The following is a 20,732-nucleotide window of genomic DNA, read 5'->3' as shown; positions in this document are numbered from 1 at the left end:
GTTCTAGCAGGGCATTCTCTTACTCATTTTTTGCTACAAATGTCTCAAACCCCCTCCTCTATTTCTCATCACTGTAATTAATAGTGAGCTTCATTGTCCTCTCTCTTTAAAATAATGTCAAACTGGATCTGTGCTTTCACAACAAAACATGTTAGGGCAGCGTTTCAGAGCTCAGCTTGTAATTACAAACTGAAGGAGACTCCCAGAGATTCAAACAGTTACCAGCATTAAGATCCCAGGTTTCTGTCTGCTGTCAGTGCTGTTTTGGAGGGAGTTTCTTTAACCTTCTGTCTCTGAGGAAAGTATCCACTGAAAGTTTTGGAAAGGTGAGTCTTCTGTATCCAGTGGGCAGAAGATGGGTAAGAAAAGGGAAAGGGAATGCCAGACAATGACAGAGATACAGAATGGAGACAGCTGACAACAGGTAAGAGGAGCAAAGAGCTTTAAGGGTTAGAGATGAAAATGAATGGAAGAGCCATCATCAGGCAGAGTCCTTTGGGAATGTGCTCAATACATTCACTTGTTGTGCAGAATGACTGAGTTGAGTGTTATGTGTACATATTATATCTCTCTGTGTTTGTGTGTATAAAACAATTCACCCCAGCATGAGTACTTTGGCTTCTGGAGAAGTTGCTGCTGGCAAAAAATGGAGCTTTGTCTGTCTATGGAAAATCCTGGGGTGAGGGAAGGAAGAGTTTTGGTGTCTTCTGTCTGCTGAGGTCAGTCATTGTATGTCACCTAAATATGTCCCTGTAGTAAATATCTTACAGTTAAAGTAACTTCCACTATTTTAAAACATGTCTTCTCCAGGGTGGCCACCTGCAAGAAACACTGGGAAGATACATGGAATGTCTGTAACTCCTGTTCTCCTGGGAAGGGCCCTCACATCCGTCCTGTCAAGACTGAGCTCCGTGTACTTTCTCCACACTGATACTGCACATTCTGTGGTTCAATGAATGGAATATGTGTCAAAAGAATTAAACCAGGACAGTCTTCTGAATGTGGAATTCCAGAGGAGACACTCACTGGCCCTTCCAAAGCAAGCAAAGCAGCAACATCCTGAAATTGTTGCTTTTTCTCAGATATTTTCATTGCTTGACTGAAACTTTCTGCAGATATCTGAACTGAAGTCCTTTGTTTGACTTGGAGCAAGCCCTGTTGCTGGGCTGCTCTGAAAGCTTGAGATGGCTCTGACTTCTCCAAAAACTGTAGCAGGGGATTTGACACCAAGAGAAGACTCCAGTCTCCATGAGGGAAACTGCTGCCACTTCCTCTCTGCAAACATTCTCACAGTGGGTGAGTGGAAGGTGCCATCCTTTCATGTCATAGTTTGGTATTGAAAATGCACTCCTTTCCTCTTCTCCAAATTTACTTTTATTGTATTTGTATTTCATATGGGATTGCTGGTTTTCCTTAAATTTGAGGGAACTATGCTTGGATATTCCTCAGTCCCTTTTTCCTGTGCAGTTGGTATTGTGACTGGAGTTTGGGTAAAGTGTATTAAAAAATCCCCAAAACAACCATTTCCCTGTACACTGAGGATAACTTTGAATGAGTCTTTCTTCTGTCCTTGCTTGTACAGTCTGTGAGGTTTCAGTCATGTGAAGAGACCTTCATGTGCTGAATTTGTAAAACTTGTAAAAAAAATTTAAATTAGTATCCTGGGATAAGACTGTCAAGAGATTGCAACTTTTTTCCTTGATTCTTTCCAGTGCTTCTGGAAAATCTTTCTTGAAGTTGATGAGGCTGGGATTTATAGTGCCTCAGGTTGTGGCTCTGTGCCATGGAGTTGTCTGAACTGAGCTGGGAGATGCAGAGCTCAAAGAATAACTATTGTTGGCTGTTGTTCTTTTTTCAGTGTTGACAGCTCGCGCAGGGGAAAATGAGCTCTTCTCTTAGGAAGCTCTGGAGATTACAGATGTGATTGTGCACATCAAGTGTAGACTGGAGATTGGGTAGGAGGGAGGGAATTGTGTAACTGATGTCTGTGGCAGATGAATTTGTGCTATGGAAGACATCTGAGGGAGGAGGGGTTGGGGTTTTTTTTGCATTTAAAATAAATTTTAAAAAGATTATTTAGCTTAATATTTAAATCAAAACTTCATTTATTCAACACAGGACTCATTTGCTTGAAATGTATTTAATTTACTGCATACAATCATGAAGTAGACAGCACTAAAAGTTTTGGCTGGGTTTTCACAGGACCTAATTTTGTAATTTTGGTTAAATATCCAGCAATTGTGAGATCAGTTTTGCTTTCTGTTGGCTTACAATTTGTGCTGATAAGTATATTTTTTGCTAGCTGAATATATTTATATTGTAGGTGTATTAAAAATAGCCTGTCAATGAAATAATTAATCCATGATTGATTGTCATTATCCTAGTTCTTATCTTTCTTACACATTTACTGATGTTACTTTTCCTAGAAGAGCCATCAAGCCATTAACATTGTCTAAATGTGCTTCTTTCCTTACATTGATTTGCAAGGAATTTGAAAAAGGAAAGTGCAGAAGTTTAGATGTGAAATGGGTGTATTGCATCATTTGTGTGTTCTGGCACTACAGAAGTGAAGTGATCTATTCCAGTTACTGCTCTATCACACAAAATGACTGTTAAGGAACTAATTTTTTATTTCTAGGGTGATGACTCCTGGATGTGCATTAAATATTCCTGTACGTGAAGCTCTGTCAGTGTGCAAACATAGGACAAAGTGCACAGGAAAGGCAGAAATAGCTGGAGGGAGAGAAAATCTGCATTGTGCCTGGGCAGCACTTCCAGCATTCCAATGCAAGTGGGTCTGGACCTAAACAAAAGCTGATCTGGGCTGAGGAATCCCTTTGCAGGCTCAGAACACCCACTTGAGCCTGGCCTTGACTCCCTCATTAACTCTTTCCGTGGCTCTGCTGAAATGCAGCTCTGATCTGGTTTTACCTCTGTGCTGTGACAGACACTGAGCCACCTGCACAGACGTGACAGTGACACCGCTGAGCTGCTGCCTGGAGCAGCCTGTGCCTTCAGAAATAACATTTCAGCTTTGTCAGGCCCAGGCTGCCAAATGCAACGCTTCTCTTTTTGTATTTGGCTGAGTTTATTTGTCAGAAAACTTAGGAAAGGATGAAGCTGGAGAGTCAAACCACTGGTTGCAATAACTCCATGAAGTTAATTAAGTGCCCCTCAGCTGATCATTTGGCCCCACTGTATCAATTACCTGCAATCTCCTTTTGTGCTTACTCATCTTTAGTGCCTTGGAACTCTTGGCACTCTCGTGCAGCTTTCTGATGTTTCATCAACTGAGACACTTTTCAAAAACCTGTTGCTTTTTTGCAGTAAAATCTCCACTTTTCTGTGTAGGCTGTACATGGATCAGGAAGCTGATTGCTATGTAAAAAGCAAATCTGAGTGGAATGCAATTACCTTTTACATAATTTGGTTATATATAATGTCATTAGTCCTTATTTACAGCAGCATTGGGAGAGTCCAAAATCAAGGAGGGATATGGCAAATTCAGTAATCCTCTATTTTTCAAATATGCTCTGGCATGTCTAGACTCACTTTTCCCTTGTAATCTGATGAAAGAGTGTTGTGCACAGACATGCAAAATCCTGTTTGCTGAGATATGTGGTACATCAGATTAGCCTGGAGAAGCACTTGAGCTGGCCTTCAGCTGGGGCTCCACCATCTGCCTGGCTGTGAGCAGCTGCTGTCATGGCAGGGCTGGGCTGGGCCATCTCCAGGTCCCTTCCAACCCAAACCTCTCTGTGGCACGAGCTGAGCTGGAGAACAGACAGACAGGTGATATTTTGTGAATTGGCACCAGCTGTCTGACAGGAGCTTCAATTAAAGTTAGATTTCTCTGAAACTGCCCATCAGCTAAAAATAAAATGTGACCTGATGCTGCAGGTCTGCTTGTTCTGCACCTACAAGGGAGTGAGGGAAGAATGGGGCCTGGTTTGGGTTTGGGTTTTGTTGGTGCAGTTTGAATCCAGTCTGAACAGACACACTGTCATCCCTTTAATGATTGAACTCAAACATGTCACTCTCCTCAATTTGGTGTGACACAGACAATGGTGCTACAAAATTGTGACCCCAAATCCTGAAGGTTTTGCACAGTCTCAGCTGAGAGTTTTGTTTTCAACACCTTTTTTTCTTCCTGAATGGGGGACAAGGCTGTAGTGTAATGAACACTGAGAGCTGCTGTTTGTCCTCCCTTTTGCTGCAGAGGCAGAAATGCATAAGTGAGGTTTGCAGAATGCACAATTGTTTCCTTTGTTGGCAAGGTCAGCTTATACTAATTTATGTTAATGAGTCCACAGACTGTTGTAATGACGATATGAATCTAAGGACACAATACTGGGCTGCTCAGCAGATCCAGATTCTAGTCCTGATTCTGTTACTGCCTCCTTGTTTGGCTCTTTTTGTAACTTCATTTCATCCTTATGTTGTCTCTTATTCTGATTATAGATGGGAACTGGTGTTCCTGCACAACAGACACTTCTCAGTCATGTTTAGGTCTTTTTTATGTGTTCTGAAATACAAATAATAATAATAATGTCCAATCTCAGCAATTTAGAACTGAAATAAGTCTGGTAAGATCTAGAGAGTGACAAGAGTGCTGATATCAGGTGCTTGGGAACTGTTCTGCAACATGCAATCTGTAAACCACAAAGGAGTCTGAACCCCGGAGGTTTTTAATCTTGGCTGGTGGTGGCCTGGAGTAGATCTGAGGACTGATAGATGAGTGAAACCAAATCAAATTTCAGTTTGTGAAAAAGGCTGGTTCCAGATGTCCAGGCTCATGTAGAATTCTTTAATACTGTTCAAGTGTTAGAAGGAAAATTGTTTGAAAGTGTTCAGCCTTTGAGCATTTTTATATCACATTAAGAGATGACAAAATTATAAGAAATGGTCCCTTTCTGTGAAGCAGAGTGGCTTGTAAAGGACGAAGAAATGTCTTGGGGTACTGCAGGCAAAAATAATCTTGTCTGGGGCTCCAGCACCCAAGGGCAGCTCTCAGCTCTGTCCCTTCACTCACACTCCATAAATACATCTCCTGCCCCTGATGAGGGCAGGGATTTGGGAATCGTGTACAGCACAAGGTACCTGGAGGATGCCTGGCTCCTGCTGCCAGCAAAGGGCAGAGCAGGAGGCTCAGGCTTCGAGTCCAGAATGAACCACTGCAGCCCAGGACCTTGAACTTCATTATGACTGTGCTTAAGTGTCTTGTCTTTCAGCTGATGTGACTCAGATTCCTTTTTCCTGTCTTTGAGAAATGTATATTGGAATGTATATTTGTTTCCTCAATGATTTTAGTTTGAATCAAGTGAACTTTTCAAGCCTTTCCATTTAGCCCAAATGGATTCAACAGGTAATGATAATCTCTAAACTTCTTTCTTAGGTTTTTTTTTTTTGTTTGTTTGTTTTTTTTTTTTTTTTTTTGGGGGTTTTTTGTTTGCCTGTTGTTTTGGTAGAGTGCATTGTAATGTAATTTTTGGAGGCTCTGTGCCAAGATGCCTAAAGGTGTTTAGTCTCCTAACTCCTGTTCAGGCTCAGACATTCCTGCTGCAATCTTTTGGAAGGCAGGAGCCTAAATACTGATGAATTGACACCTGCTCTGGAGCAGGGAGGTACCTGCTTTGTCTCCAGCTCACACAGCCTCTGCCCTTGGTAGTGATTTTGTTTTAGAATCAGGAAATACTAATAACCAGCTGTCTTTGTCTCAGTGGAGGTTTGTTAGGATAAATGCTCAGAAGGTTGTAAATCTGACACGAAAAGCAATGAACGGGCACCACAAAGATGCTTCTGACAGAGCTTTGCTTTGTCGGTCCTTCTCTGTGGTCTGAAGGAATATTGGAGTTTGGCCTCGCCTTTCTTTGCTCTGGTCTAGTGAATCATGAGGCTGTAATAAAAAGGGGAGCGTTACCTGGATACTCAATTTATGTGGCAGCTCTGCTTTTCCTGTAAAAGTTAACTGGGGAAAACGAGATAAAAGGCACTGACTGAATTCTGTTGCAGAATCAGTGTTTTTTTTCCTGGATTAGAAACTGAATCACCTGAATGTTACCATCTGTTTCTTCTTTCTTCTCCTCTGCCCCCTCAAGTGTTCCTGCCCTATCTCGTGTATCTGCTGCTGCCTGTACAGATTTTGGGCGTGTGTAGTGGGAAACGGGACAAATCCAGCAGAATAAACAGCACCGAGTGCGCTCCACTCCCCATCAGGACATCGCTCATGCAACGGGCTGTATCGCGGTTGCCATCTACTGGGTGAACGTGTGCTCGTGGTCACACACTCTCCATCCTGCCAGAACACAGGGCTGGGGAGTTTCGGCTGCTCCAGAACCAGCTGAGAGCCGCTGTTCCTGGAGCTTCTGTACCTGGCATCCCTCGGGGGTTATTGACTACTGCTTGTAACCACTGCTCCTTGCAAGGCAGAACAAAAGCTCCTTATAGATGTACCTGGTAGCAATGAAGTTACCCTGGTTTGAACCTACTAACAGTGAAATAGGTAAAAATCATGCTCAGTCAGATGGTTAGAGTAAGTACAGTATATTTAGAGGTAGTAAACCAACTTCTGGATTGACTGAACCAGTGTTGGTGCAATTAAAAATAAGGTCTTTATAATGCTGCGAGAGGAAAAATATGTTCCTTTCATTCATGTGAGTGCTCAGCCTGTGTGTTGTCAGAGATGGGAGGGGAGGAAATCCAATATTTTTTAACGATGTGCAACGATATTGGCATTATCTGTGGGAAGTTCTGGAGATGCTGCCATTAGCTGTGAATAAGCCTGTCAATCAAAGCCACTCAGGGGGATGCTGCTCTGGGAGGCTCTGTAAACAAGAGCTGAGTCTCTCCCTCTTACACTTTCTCACAAGCAAATTATTTGTATCTGCTGATATTTCTGGTAAACTTAATTCCCCTGAAAGCCATTGAATGCAGGTACAGCCCAGTGACTACTAGCCCGTGTGTCTTACAGCATGTCTGGATTTGGTTTGCATTTGGAGTTTGGGAAATAGTTTTTTAAAATCCAGGCAGTCCCTGACTGTGATACTGTGAACCTCTCTGGCTTTTGGAGTTCCTCACCTCCCCAAACATTTCAATGCCCTTCATCTCCAAGCAGTTTTCTGTTTATCTTCACATCAGAATCTTATCTGTCAGTTTGATCTGAGGTTAAATGCTTCATCAGAGAGAGGAATGCTTTGTTTCTCCAGAGAACAAATAACTCCAGTTGTCTTCTGAAGCAAACCATGGTGGTTTTCTGCAGTTATCAAACTATGAGGAAGCAGTCGATGTGTGGCTGCTGCCATCTCCCAGTCAAATCCAGGATCCTTCAGCTGCATTGCTGGATCTGTGGAGAAGAAACCAGAATATTCCTGAACTCATGATCTCAGAAGTACAAACCATGAGTTAAGCCTGTGTAGCCACTGTGAAAAGAAGCTGTTCTATTATGGCCCTTTTATGCTGAAAATGCTCTGCACAAAATAGAAGAGCTGTGAATAATTTCGAGAAGAGTGAGTGAGATTATTTTTGACAATATCAGAACCACTAATATTTCCCTGAAGTAATAATCTCTTTCCCTGCTGAAATGCTGAAGTTCCAGGTAATTGGCTCAGTGAAAAAGACAAAAGATTTTAAACCTGTTTAGAGACTATTCTAATCTCCTTAACTGGTGTCTTTCTTACTAAACTGAAAGAGGGGATGTTGATTCCCAGTAGGCCAGCAGGATTTGTGATTGGACCTAGGGAAGAAAAAGCTTGAGGTTTGTGTCACAGTGAATGAACTGTGTGTTGACATGTGCAGGTATTTAGAATGTGTGGGACCATCAGTGAAACTCAGAGGAAAGTCATTCCAGGGAAGTGTGCTCCAGCACCAGGCAAGTCTTTGGAATAGTGACAGATGCAGGAGCTGGGCTGCTGTCAAGATAATGCTCAAACATCAAGAAATGAAGCTTAATGAAAGTTCAAAATGCTCATTTGCTAGAATTAAATATGAAAATAGAAATATGTTAGAAGCACTAGCATTCAGATCCACGATTGCAGAACAGGTTTTGTCCTCATTTACCAGCAGAAAAAATGAATAGATGGACTACAAAGTGCTGTTTGAAGTAGGGGGAAAAAAAAGGTTTGTGCTCAATCCTGCCTGCTGTTCTCTGGAGGAAAATGGTTAGTGAGGAAAATCTAGTTAATTTGACTCGTTTTTCTCATAGAGCTCTGAGTAAAAATTTGCATCAGAGAGGTTTTACTGTGGGCAGGGATTAAAAAGTTAAAACTCTCTCAAGAGATGCAAATATCTACAGAGTTCTATATGTACATACATACATATATACATATATTCATATATTTTTATATATATAATAGTTCTCCCAGGAAAACACTAAGCTTGGGGAAACCTTTGCAGACCTGGCTGAGTGTGGAACTGGCTGTGGGGTGGTGTTACTAAGCTGTGTTTCTTTTTTAGAACAGGTGGTTGAGAAAGTGAAGCAAGATCATTTGTTCTTACCTGACTGAAAACTCACTGCAGAGGAACGAACAGGATTCTGTTCTGTTACCTTGAAAAATTAAGTGTTTGGGGATGAAGGCAGTATACACAGGTGCATCCACATTTCATCCTTCTAGCAGCAGTGAATTTGGTTTTGTTGCAAATAATTCTATTCAGTTTTGGATGTTCAGGATTAGAGGTGTTAAATGCTCTACCTGAAGAAGCAGCAAGCATTAGCTGGAGGAGAATAAATCCCTATTAGAGACCTCTGTAAGTTTTCAAAGCTATAGGGACTAGGGAACAAAGTAAACTTAAAAAGTTCATAGGATTTGTGACCCTTAGTCCCTCTGGCATAATTGAACAGGGACACTCATGTGGTTGTAGGAAATCATGGCTGTGGTGGTGTCTGACTGTAGTTCCCAGTTAAGCAGTGGAAGAGAAAAGCAGAGGAAACCTTAAAAGCAGGAACATGAGCATTAAAGAGCTGTCAGAGAGAATCCCCTGTTGCCTCGGAGGAGCAAACATTTCAGTGTCAACTGACATGAGGCACACCAGGAAGGAGCTGTCAGTCAGCGAAGAGTTAATTGCTCCAGCAAAAAGTAGTTTAGATAAAATCCTACCTCTCCTCTCTCCCCCGCTTCCTCGGTGGTGTGTAGAGGAAAGGAGCCTGTACATCACAAACCCGACAGTGATTCCTCAGTGCCTGAGCTAATAAACGGGATGAAATTCAAACTGCCTTCTCACACGGACACACAGAGAGACTTGCAGAAGAGGGAGCAAGACGGAGGGAAAATGCAGAGAATTTTTACTTCCTAACACAAGCAATTGAGAAAAACACTCTTATCTCTACAAGACGATGGATTTAGGAAGCCCATCGCAGAAACACAGTAGGTGGATTTATTCTTTTTACTGCATCCACTAGAATTCTTGCTAGAAGATAAATTGTACTTGTGCTTATGGGCTCAGTTGTTGTTCAGTGGTACATCACATTACTCTTCCTTTTCCTCACTTGCTCAGAGATATTCAGCCATTTGACCCTGTTTGTTAGAGGACAATTTTTTTTAGATCTTATCAGCTCACTGTCATTTCAAAAGATCTTTTATCTTTAAGAAGGCATGTTTTATTAATTACGGCCATACTATCTGATAAATACAAAAACTGCTAAGTAAATGAAAACCCATTCCACTTACAGCAAATGAAACATGTATTGCTTTGGAGAAACTATAATGCTAAGGACAGAGCAATTCCCAATTCTCTGAATGAATTGTTTACTCCAGAGCAGTTTCAGTAGCTGTAGACGTTGCATTTGAGTGCACCTTGCAAAGTTTACTGATGGAGGAAGGGAAGGTTGGCTTTTAAACAACAGAAACTCCACCACAATGCACTGTGCTAAACCCTGCCCATCATTTCTTAATGTCATTACTCACCACTTTGTGTATAGAATGATTTCTGCTGCCACACAATGCTGATGTTCCTGCCTTCCCTCAGTGATTATACAGGAGTTCTGCTGGTGAGGATTATGCTGATCAGGTTTGATTGTGCAGTCATCTTATCTTTACCTGTGGTACATCGTTCATTAAAGCCATTCCCACGTGCAGTTCTCAGGTGGTTCTGCAGTGTTGTGTGTTCCCAGGGCTCTGTACACACAATTGTCAGGTGCATGTCTCATGGCAAAGTGTGTTTGTGCACAGGGGGCTGGTCCTCGGTCTGTGTCTGCTTTGGGATCACGCTCCTGCATCTCTAATGATGGTTGTAACACTTCAGGTACCCTGGGTGATGAGCCTTTTGGAGGAGATAATTAATCAAGTAAATGACTGACAAGTAAATTACAGCCAGCAATCGGAATGCATCTCACTGCTAGAAGCACCTGCAGGCATTCAGGTGCTGTGCAAGCCAGGTCCTCAGTTCCATTCTGCATTTTCCTTCTCTCTGTGGGCTTTATATAACCTTCCCCACTCATCTCACATGCATTTGCACAGTCCTACTGAGATGATTAATCCTCAGCTGGAAGAGCTTTTTTAATAGCACAAGTACCAGATATTAGATTCAAGCTTCTTACAGACAGTGTAGGGATAAAGTCTGGATTCTCTGCACAGCGAGTCGTGGTTGTGACGTCCTGTAAATGTGGCTGTGATATCAGGGAGACTTTGCCAATAACTATCACCAGAGAGTCTCTGAGTTATTCACAGTCTGGGTCAGAGCCTGATTTGCTTTCTTGCCCTGAGTTCAGGTGACTGGACAGGCTGTGCTCTGAGCAGTTCGCTGTTTGCTTCTCAGCAAAGTTGTGAACTGACTGCAAGCACCATGCAAGATGTGCAGATTTCCTACCTTGGTCAGAATAAAGTTTAAAGCAATAATAAAAGTTAGAATTGTGAGGGAGCTGTGAAGATTCCGTGCTTCCTTTTTGTTGTGAAAGGTGCAGCATAAGTAGGTAATTTAGGGACAAGATACAGTGGAGTGACAGGCTGTGCCATTCATTTTTATTGCAGAGAAATAGCTGTTCTATCAATCTCCAGCCCCTGAACAGGGGGTGCTTATCTCGATGGATGAGATGCACTTACTTGTGAGAAGAGGAGGCTCGGTCAAGCCCCCCTGTAAGACCCTACCTGGACTGGCACAGCTTTTTGTGTCTAAGACTTGTAGTTCACGCCGTGCACTGTGCACTGAATTCTTGTGCCCTTCTACCCGCTGGGATATTTGCAGGTCTGTTTGCAGTTCCTATGAGGTTCGAACAGCCGCTGCCTGTGCCGCTCTGGGTTTCCCCTCCTGCCCCGGGCAGTGGCCGATCCCAGCGCTGTCGGTGGCGCGGAGCGCGCTCTGTGCGCCCGCAGCGCATCCCGGTGGCAGCGAGGGATAACCGCGGCCGTGGGAAGCGACTGTCCCCTCCCGAGCGCCGCTTCTGAGGCCACACCGGGCGCTGTTTCCAGCTGGGGCTCCTCAGCACACGGTGATGTTTCCAGCGTGAGATCCAGCAGCGTTTGGTCCCAGTTCTGGAGCGTGTGATGCACAAGCTTATTATAAACTTAGGAACTTGTTCAGCAGCCCTTCTTCACCTTTTTTCTAATTTGCAGGCTTTGTATTTTCAAATGGCATCAGTTCCCCCGACTGAGAACTCTGTTAATGAGAATTAACAACGTGTTTCTGGAGAGAATTATCAATTTACTTGTGACCTTCACTCCCAGTTCAGACTGACACAAGATAGCGAAGACCTTTGATACCCATGAGCTTCTGGCAAGCTTTTCATTTGGTGTTTCGTTCTTTCCCCGTTTTTCTGGGCCAGCTTTCATGCCATGCCCCTGCTGTTCAGCCATTCATGTTCATAAGAGGCTAGTTCTAACCCTCTTAAAAAATAAAACCCATCTGAGGTCAAGCCTGGCAGTACAGCTTTGATGCTTGCTGCTGTAGCAGAGAATTCAAAGTTTAGTCCCCCACAGTTCTCTCCCCTCAGAGCAGTCTCTTCATTTATTCATACATTATTAACTGGTGATTTGAGTAACAGATGCGTATGGGGGGGCATCCATAATTTATGACAAGGATGAACAAACAAACCGTGGCCTGTGGACAGTGAGGACAGGCTGAATTCCCTGTGCTGGTGGGGGCAGGGGTTTCCCTTAAAGAGAGACAGGAGTGTTTCATGCACTGGGTCCTTTGGGCACCTGGGAGTAAAATCAGCTTTGAGTGGAAATTCTGACACTGGGAATTTCCAAGGGCTGTGCCTGAGAGGGCAGAGCAAACATAAAGTGGGCACAGGGTATCTGTGCTAAGACATCTTCACTAACAACAGTGAAGCTGCTACTTGCAGGTTAATTTTTTTGCTGCTTAGACTGGCTAATCAGATAAACAGAGTTCTGTGCTTTCATTTAATCAGTGGCAAATAGCTAAAAGGAGTGACTGTAATTGTAATTTAGCAGTGACAGGCAGAGATGTGCAGAGAATTGACTTACAGCAATCTCCTGTGCTAAGGCAGGGACTGCAGCTCCTCTGTGCTGTTTGACGACAGCCCTGGGATGTGACAAGGCCTAAACTGATGTCTCTTGAACCCTCTTATTTGGTCTGGATTTTGGGTCAGGTTTATGGGATTTTTCTGTCTCCAGTCAGGAAGTACTTGAAAAGCCCATCTTTTAACTGCAAGACTCGGGTCCAGAAAAAAAAAATTATACTAAGCATCGTAACTAGAGATGACTTGGACAACTTGAATGAAATCACTTACTTTGGCTCTATGGAGTTTCACCAAATGGGAAATGCTTTGTAGAATAGAATTTTTTTAGATTTGTTTCTCATGTCAGATTAAAAAGAAAAAGGCATTTCACCGAAGGTTCAAATAAACCTATTTTTTTCCAGTTTTAGAACAAAATGTGCAGACTTTTTCATTGTTTTAAATCATCTCATCTCAATTTATATATATCTAACCTATACTACATACTACCAGGTACATCTAATCTATATGTACCTTTAAACATCTTCATGTACCTTTTACATCTACCTATATTTATATAGGTAACATATACTATATACTCTCTCATGTGCTTTTTAAGCCAGTAACTATTTTGATGAACCAAAACATGTTGATTCAAAATATATTAATTATTTTGGGAACTTTCCTTTGTAGAAATCCTGAAAGAAAAACTTCCCATTTATTTTCACAATTCTCTGCTGGAACACTGCCCTCTGATGCTTCCAACACCTGAAAGAAATCTGAGCAAATATAGTTGTCATAAGACATGAACTGTGGCTTGTAATAGGAGTAGAATAAATATAATTGCTAAAAGAAGAAAAGAGACTTTTGGAACAAACCCTGCCAGTCCCATATGTTTTAATTCCTCCTGTGCCAGTCTGCATTTGTGTCATGGCTGAGTCTTTGGTTCCTTCATGAGGTGATCCAAAGGAAGACTTTGGCACCCTTAGTGGTTCTTGGAAAGAAACTTGAGTTTTATTCTTGAGTCTCTTCCATTTCTAAGTTGAAGCCCATCTGTGAAAGCCCAATATCCTGGGTTAGGATTTTTCAGCACAGGTCTGTTATAATACTCTGATATTTTTGTACAGAACAAATGGCAATGATGACATTGAAGGAACTGAGGCACAATCAGTTCTTTCACTGTTGGGTTTTATTAATAAACAGCAAAGATCAAAATGCCACTTTTCATGGTGTTCTCATGGCAGTGTTTGTGTTAAAACCAACACATTTGTACAATTCATCTCTGGAATTGGAGCAATCCTGGCTCTATCCACACTCAATACAGGGCACAGCAGGTCCCTGCAGTGAGGAATGTTTACATCCCAGAGAAGGACACAACACACTCTCTGAACAGGGCATTACCTGCGACCTGAGCACCAAAAAAGCCACAGCTGAGGGGAGAAAATCAGTGAGCAGGGGATTGCAGCCCCCCAGGGGCTGTGTGAGAGCCCAGCAAGAGCGACCTGGAACAGGGAACAAGTCTGGGACTCCAGGGAGAGGCTGGAAGATGTCGTGGAGCTGCCTGGGGATGACAGGGGCACATGAATGCAATTCCTTTTTACCATAAAATGGACTAGGTATTTTGTAATAGTCTCTGACTGACAGCAGGGAGAAGGGGGATGAAAGGAAAGGTAGGTGAACTAGCTTGCAGGTATGAAACAGAGCTCAGGATTTTAGCTGTGTAACGCGGTTTAAATTCCACATCTCTCTGCATCTTGCAGAGAAACCTAATTTTTTTAAATCTCCACAGGCTTCTCGGAGACAGAAGATGCTAATTTTAGAAATGTGGCAGCTCGTCTTCTTCCCCACCCCCTTCCATTTGCTGCCAGAATGCTTAACAATCCAGTAAACAAGGCGTAGGAAAAAGGGGAATAACCTCAAGACCTGAGGTTGGTGTTGGCCTCTTGTCCGTGGCATTTTTGGGGAAGGATTTGCCCCCTGCCCGTGGGTCTTGAGTTTGAAACCGATTTAAAAATAGAAGAGTAACAGTTGAAGTGACGGTGAAAAGAAGTATTTAAAGGTGCAGTAATCGTGGCTGGCAGCCCCTTTGCTGACCTGATTAATTCTGCACCAGTACTCAGGGTAGTCTAAATGAAAGCATTGCATAAGGAGAGTGCTGGGAAGTAAAGGATCAAGCCTGAAATTTTCATGTACAACTTGGATATCTCATTTTTGGTTTCTCTACACACCAAAAACCTGACACAGAAATCTCGTGTATCTGCTATGGGAGTTTGTTCTAATTATAAAATACAAAGCACACTACAAAAAGGTCTGAATTGAGATACCTTGTCACTGTGAAAAAGGTGAGTTAGTTCCTCTTAATGAGTACCCAGAGTCCTAATTAGTGCAGATAATGAACGATAATTTTCACACTTTATACTGATCTTCTTGTATTGCTGCATCTTCATCCTCTGTTTCAATCTTGTGTAGGCAAACAAAGTTAGAACAATGTTTATCCAAACCCAAATGTATTAGAGTTGTAACCATCTAATTATCTGGCCTTAGAGTGCAAATGGTTTTGTCCTCATTTTGGCAACAGGTGGAGTGATCTGAGTGTGTTAGGTAGAATTTTCATGATGAAACTTTTTTATTTAAGAACTTCTGATGTAAAGTACCCCAAATTCCTTTGGCTTAAAAAGACCCAGCACTTCTCCACTGTTACTATGGAAGTCTTTTATTGTACCTGCTCTTGTGGGCACTTGAATCTGGGTGTGCATAAATATACAGGAAAATGTTTAAAATTAGACATTAATTGCTGCTTCAGAGCATCTGTGTGACTGGAAGTTTTGTGTTAGACCTACACAAGACACACGTGTGTGTTCAGTCTAGAAAATCTGCTATTTTTAAAATAGGAAATGTGAGGCAGTGAAGTGTTCATTACATTGGGAACACGTGGATAATAAATCTGCTTAAATTTAACATGCATCATAATTTCAAACACCCTCGAGTGTCTGGAAAGTTTAACAAAGCATGAATGCCTCATCTACTTGGTGCCTGCACAGAGCAATGCATTTATCTTTTCCAATTTATGTGGGACAATGGAGCAGAGTGCAGCACAGCTGTTTTCTATGGATGTAAGCATATGTGTCTTCTATTACTAATTAGTAATCGATTCCACCCCACTGTGCGTTTTTCATGGCTCAACTGTCTGAGAACTGTGTCTGTGCTCAGAAATCCATGTCACAGTTGTGACTGAATGAATTGCAAGTTTTGATTTTGGGAGAGAATTAGCTCAGGAGATTTTGTCAAATGTGTCAGAGTGCTGTCTGCTGAAAAATGAAATGATTAATTTCTTTCTTGGCTCCATTCCCGCCTTGGGTATCTCATATCTTGTCCCCGGCACACGCCAAAGATGTGAATTACCCTGAAGCAGGTTATTATCTGTTTGTAGGGACAGGCCATGTACTTCAGGCAGCCATGATTCTCTTCTGCTTGTGGTTGTCTTGTGCCTTTTGCACAGCTCTCCCACAGTGCTGACACCGGATTCTCAGAGGCAGCAGAGCTTTGCAGACAATGGGCTGCAGGGTGGAAATATGTCAAAAGCAGTAACAGGACCAGGAGCAGGGAGCTGTGAGCAGGCTCCCTCCACTACTAACAGCAGAAACATGGAATAAAGCAACTGTGCTGGCCTGCACTCAAGCAAGAATATTAAGGCATTTCCATTTTTAAGGGGAGAAAAAAGATTACATGGAGAAACAGAAAGGGATCTGAGGTAATTTAACATTAATCTTTGTGAGCTGTGTCTCTGTTGCTTGGATGCATCTGAGATAACCAGACCTGCTGGAGTAATTGAGGTTTAGCACCTCACTGGAGGAGTTGCCAAAACTAACTAGAAAAGACAGGGAAAGAAAGTATTGTGAGGGAAGGGAAATGATCTCCAGGATTGTACTTCGAACACAACTCCTTCCTAGGACACCTACCCTAAGGTGTCCAGTTCCCAAGGGCAGGTGGGTGTTTGCCTGACAGAATTCCTACACAGAATGTGCAGAAAGGCTGCACAGAATTCCTATGTTTGGGAAACAGCTCTGGCTGCAGGTGAGGCACTGCCAGAGCCACACAGTCCCTCTGCAAGGCAGCGTTCACTGGTGCCTGTGGGCTGTTGTAGTTTGTCAGATGTTTAATGATACAGTGAGAGCAATTGTACAGCAAGATATAATACAAAGTTCGACTTTTCAGTTGTAAAACTTGGAGGGACAAAGAGGAGCAGCAAGCCAAGGGATTTGTATGTTTTTCTTTTAGTGATCTGAAAAGAAGTAGCAGGAATTCCAGCAGCAAACCCATCTGTGTGTCTGCAGCTGTCACTGCAGCACCTCCAGATTTTATCACCTGCACAGTATAAACTACTTACTGAAGTGTTTTAGTTTAAACAAAGTGGTCCAGCCAATGATCTTGCCCTCATTTTCAGATTATTAGTCAGAAGTTTGAACTCTTGTTTATAAAACAGTGCAGGAAATAGAAGTGCTCCAGAGAGGCTCCTGGTGTGTGTGGGGCTGGGGTTGTGCTGTGGACTGTTCCTGTCACTGAAGTGGTTGAGAACTCAGGACTAGTTCAGTCTGGTTGGTAGCTGAGCTTTACTTCTAAAGGCTTTCTATGACCTCAAGATCTATTTGAAACTGTTTTCACCTTCTTTCATTACTGCCTTTCCCCTTCTCTGCTAGACATGAGCATCTTTCCATCTTATGTAACACAGATTTTCTTGGAAGAATGTGTGTACCCTAAAAACCTCAAACAGCCAAGGTGATTTATGGGTCCATACAAAAATAGGCCACCAAAACACTTCACTTCTTCCAATTTCCAAATCAGAAAAAGATCTAAGACTGAAATAATAAGGATTGTAAATGTTGTTTATTCCGAAACTGTGCGGTGAAAAAATCAGGTTAAACCAGCTTAGTTCAAACAACTTTCTCAGTGTTCTCTTTCCTCTGGTGTTCAATAGAAGTTTGGGAGAAGGGGGATGAAAGGGAGAACCAAAGGAATGGTTGATATCTCTGAGAGCCAAAGGAATGGTTGTTATCTCTGTGTTATAAACAGGCTGGTGAACCCCAGGGAGGTGAGCTAGTCAGTGGCAGAGGCTTTCAGGAGCAGGTACAGTTTAGCTGTTGAGTTTTGATTCCTGTCCTGCTGTCAGACACACGTGACAGGATGTGAGCCTGTAGCACTGGACACGTGAAGGACGTTACCTTTGTTCCTCTGCCTGAGGAGAAGCAAAAGGCAATGGACAGCACACAGAACCACAGTGTCTGATTTTATTATAGAAAGAGTCACAAAACTTATTTATGCAAAGCAGCTCCTTGGTATTTACAGCACATTCAATACCAGTCATTTTGCCCTCTATTTGAGTTGACAATGGAGAAGTTATTACTTGCAAGCTGTGAGAGTTTTGATAGCAGCCTTCAAGTCAATTTTTGTTTTAGTTGAACAGACTGTTGGTGGTTGTTTTTACTGTTTCTATCCCACAAAGATAATTTTATTTGGAGAAATCTATCTTGTATACAGTGTGCTGGGCCTCTTCACCTTTCTCTGTAGAAAGCACATGGGAAGGTATAAGGGGACCTAGGGAGAATTTCAAATTACAAAGAGATAACTATTGCTGCACTAGATTGTGCAATCCCATGGCATCATCTGATGCAGGGCTGGAAATTGATCATCCTACTGGTTGTTGAATTTATTGTTGACTCAGGATGAAATGTATGGAAGGATATTAGAGTTTTCTAATCTGATAGTGTTCGTCTTGCTTACTGTCTGTAAACATTTCACAATAAAACCTTAATTTGAAACTTCCCAACTCTTCATATGTTGAAAGAATGGTGATTTTTGTTCTATGTCTTGCCACCTGCTGTTCTCTTCTGTGGTAAAGTACATTGGTAACTATGGGAACAAAAACTTAAGAACAGACACCCACATGTGTTGAAGTTGATTTATAGAAGGTCTTGAAGTGATGCCACGGATTGTGAGAGATGGAACTCTCTGGATGGAGTTTGATGGCTTTCAACGAGGGCTCAGTGTTTGACTTTCGGAAGTTTTTTAGAACATCCCTGGTGTTGTGGATGCTCCATTCTCCAGTTAACTGTGGTGTAACGTGGTGGTGCTGCATTTCCCAGCTGGCTCATTCTGTCCCCAGCAGTGCTAACACTCCTCTGCTGTGCTGGGCAACAAGATCTCTGTTATTTCTGTCAGGAAATAGGTCTTAGGATGGGATAAAATGTGGCAGCTGGAGCCTTGGGATGAAGAATGTATGTGTAAGTGCATGTGTAGTCAGTTTATAATGTAGCCTTATAGTGTGTGCCACTGTAACCTGACAAAACTATCAGCTGAAGTTTGGGTGCTTTGTGTTGTTTCTCTGGAGGTGCCCCATTCCTTTCCCAGGCAGCCAGGATGGTGCTGTGGCTGTGGCACAGGTCTGGGATAGCTCAGGATCCTGTATGGGCAGTGCAGCCACACAAGAAGGGCAGATCTTTGTCAAGTCCTGGCTCAGCTCTTCTAACCAGGGTCAGCTGCTCAGTAGCATCACTCTGGGCTTCTTCTGCTTATCTTGGAAAGGAGGAATTGAGAGGATTCCTGGCCCCTTTTAGTCCCTTCTTAGGACTTAAATCTTTGTGATGTGACAGCACCACACCACAAGACACTCTTCTGCTCTGGTTGGTAGAGCTGGAGAGCTGGGAATGGAGGATGAAGGAATTAGGGCATGCTATGCTTTGTGGAACGTGGAACTGACAACGGCCTAGGTTTGCTCCTTGCCAGCACTGTGCTCTCCCAACTGGAGTGCTGGTGACTTCTCCCAGTCACATATGAACTTCTGGTGTGAATCAGAGTCCACAAAAGCCAGATAAAAGTTCACCACTGATTTCAAGAGTCAGCAGATTGTCTTTGCTCAGAGAAGTTTCCTGGTTTAGACTAGACATTACTTGGCATAAGAGAATCTTTTCATGTGAAATGCTTTGGTCTCGATGATAGCACAGTCTGTGTTCCCTTTATTTCAAAAAATTTGCATGTGTTGTGAAGGCATTCAAATGTTTCTCTGACGTTTGTTCTGTGACCCTGTTCTAACTGCACAGCAAAAAAATTCCCAGAGAAACAAAACATTTCATTTTATGGAATTGATATCTTACAGTAATTAGGTACTGAGTCTGAATCTCTAATGGTCTCAGATGGGAGTATATTTTTCTTTCTAAAGAAAACATAACCTGCTGAAGCAACAAGCTTTGCTTGATTTGAGGGGGGGAATTAGTGAATTAGATGATTATCCTTAGCTGTTATCTTTAAATTTACTGTCTCTTGATCAGGTTGTGAGGAATAGGTGATGTTGAATGGGAGGTTTGTCTCTAGCAGTAATTGAGCCTACTCTGCAGTGAAGATTTCCTGCGCTGGGGTTCCCCAGAGAAGTTGTCTGACAGGCATTTTCTGGGCTTCAGCATTTGCCCATCTTCTCCCCTCTGATATGAGGCAGAGATTTGTTGATAACCTGCACTTGCCAACAGGAAATAAGAACAGAGATGAGAGTTACTTTTAGGATAAACCTGGCACATTCTCTGCAGTCGTTCACCCTGATAAGCCTGTGTTAAAGCACAGTGGCTGCAAGAGGAGTTACCCAAATGTAATGTGGTGTAAATACATGAGGCCCCAGAGGCTCCTGCAGTGAGTGCTCCTGCATGGGTTGCTCAGGAGATGAGACCTCAGGGGACACAGCTACTGCTGAAAGCCACTAAGCAAATAGGATAATGTTTTATTGAAAGTAAACTTGAGCCAAATCCTGGAGTCATTCCTTAGATGGCAAGGACCATGGGATTCATGCCTAAATGAAAACTGTAGAGGGTTGTGTCACATCTTGCAAAGATCTTGCTCTTTCTGCAGTAGTGACTGACATCTAAAATGGAAAGATGATGTAGGATGGAAACAGCAAGGTAATTCAGCTGCAGCAGCTGGGAGCTATGAACAAGAGTCAACATTCCCAGTGTGGAGAGCCTGGGTGGAGTGGGAGAAAGGTGACTCTGGGAGCATTACACAGCACCTCCTGTGCTGAAGTAGGTCAGGATGAGGAGGTACAAGGCAAGAGGGCAACATCAAACAGCACAAAGAGATGGGCTTCAGTTCCTGCAGTCAGGTGGGGAGAGGATCCATGGCAGCAGTGCCTGGTGGAGCTGTGTGGGGTCACTGCCTGCAGGGCTCATGGCAGATCTGCCCTGGGTGTTGGGCAGGAAACTGTGACCCTGCTTACCCTGCCCCCCCAGCATCAGTTTCCTTTCCTAGAGGGGAGACAAACTTTTTCCTAATCTTTTATCATTCTTATTTAATTAGATTTCAAGTC

The 20,732-nt window shown here is 42.8% G+C and overlaps 1 protein-coding gene across 1 annotated transcript in view; it reads left to right on the top strand.

The window, feature by feature from the left end:
* Positions 1-20,732, top strand: part of PLCH2 (phospholipase C eta 2) — a 74,551-nt gene that overhangs the window by 8,044 nt on the left and 45,775 nt on the right. Inside the window, exon 2 of the mRNA XM_083876902.1 lies at positions 811-1,296. Within this exon, the coding sequence (XP_083733028.1) occupies positions 1,185-1,296 (112 nt within the window). The 5' untranslated portion in view covers positions 811-1,184. The remainder of the gene's footprint in view (positions 1-810; positions 1,297-20,732) is intronic.

Source organism: Zosterops lateralis, assembly GCF_965231275.1.
Source record: "Zosterops lateralis genome assembly, chromosome: 22".
Classification (NCBI taxonomy): Eukaryota; Metazoa; Chordata; class Aves; order Passeriformes; family Zosteropidae; genus Zosterops; species Zosterops lateralis.
This window is presented reverse-complemented; position numbering and strand designations above follow the sequence as displayed.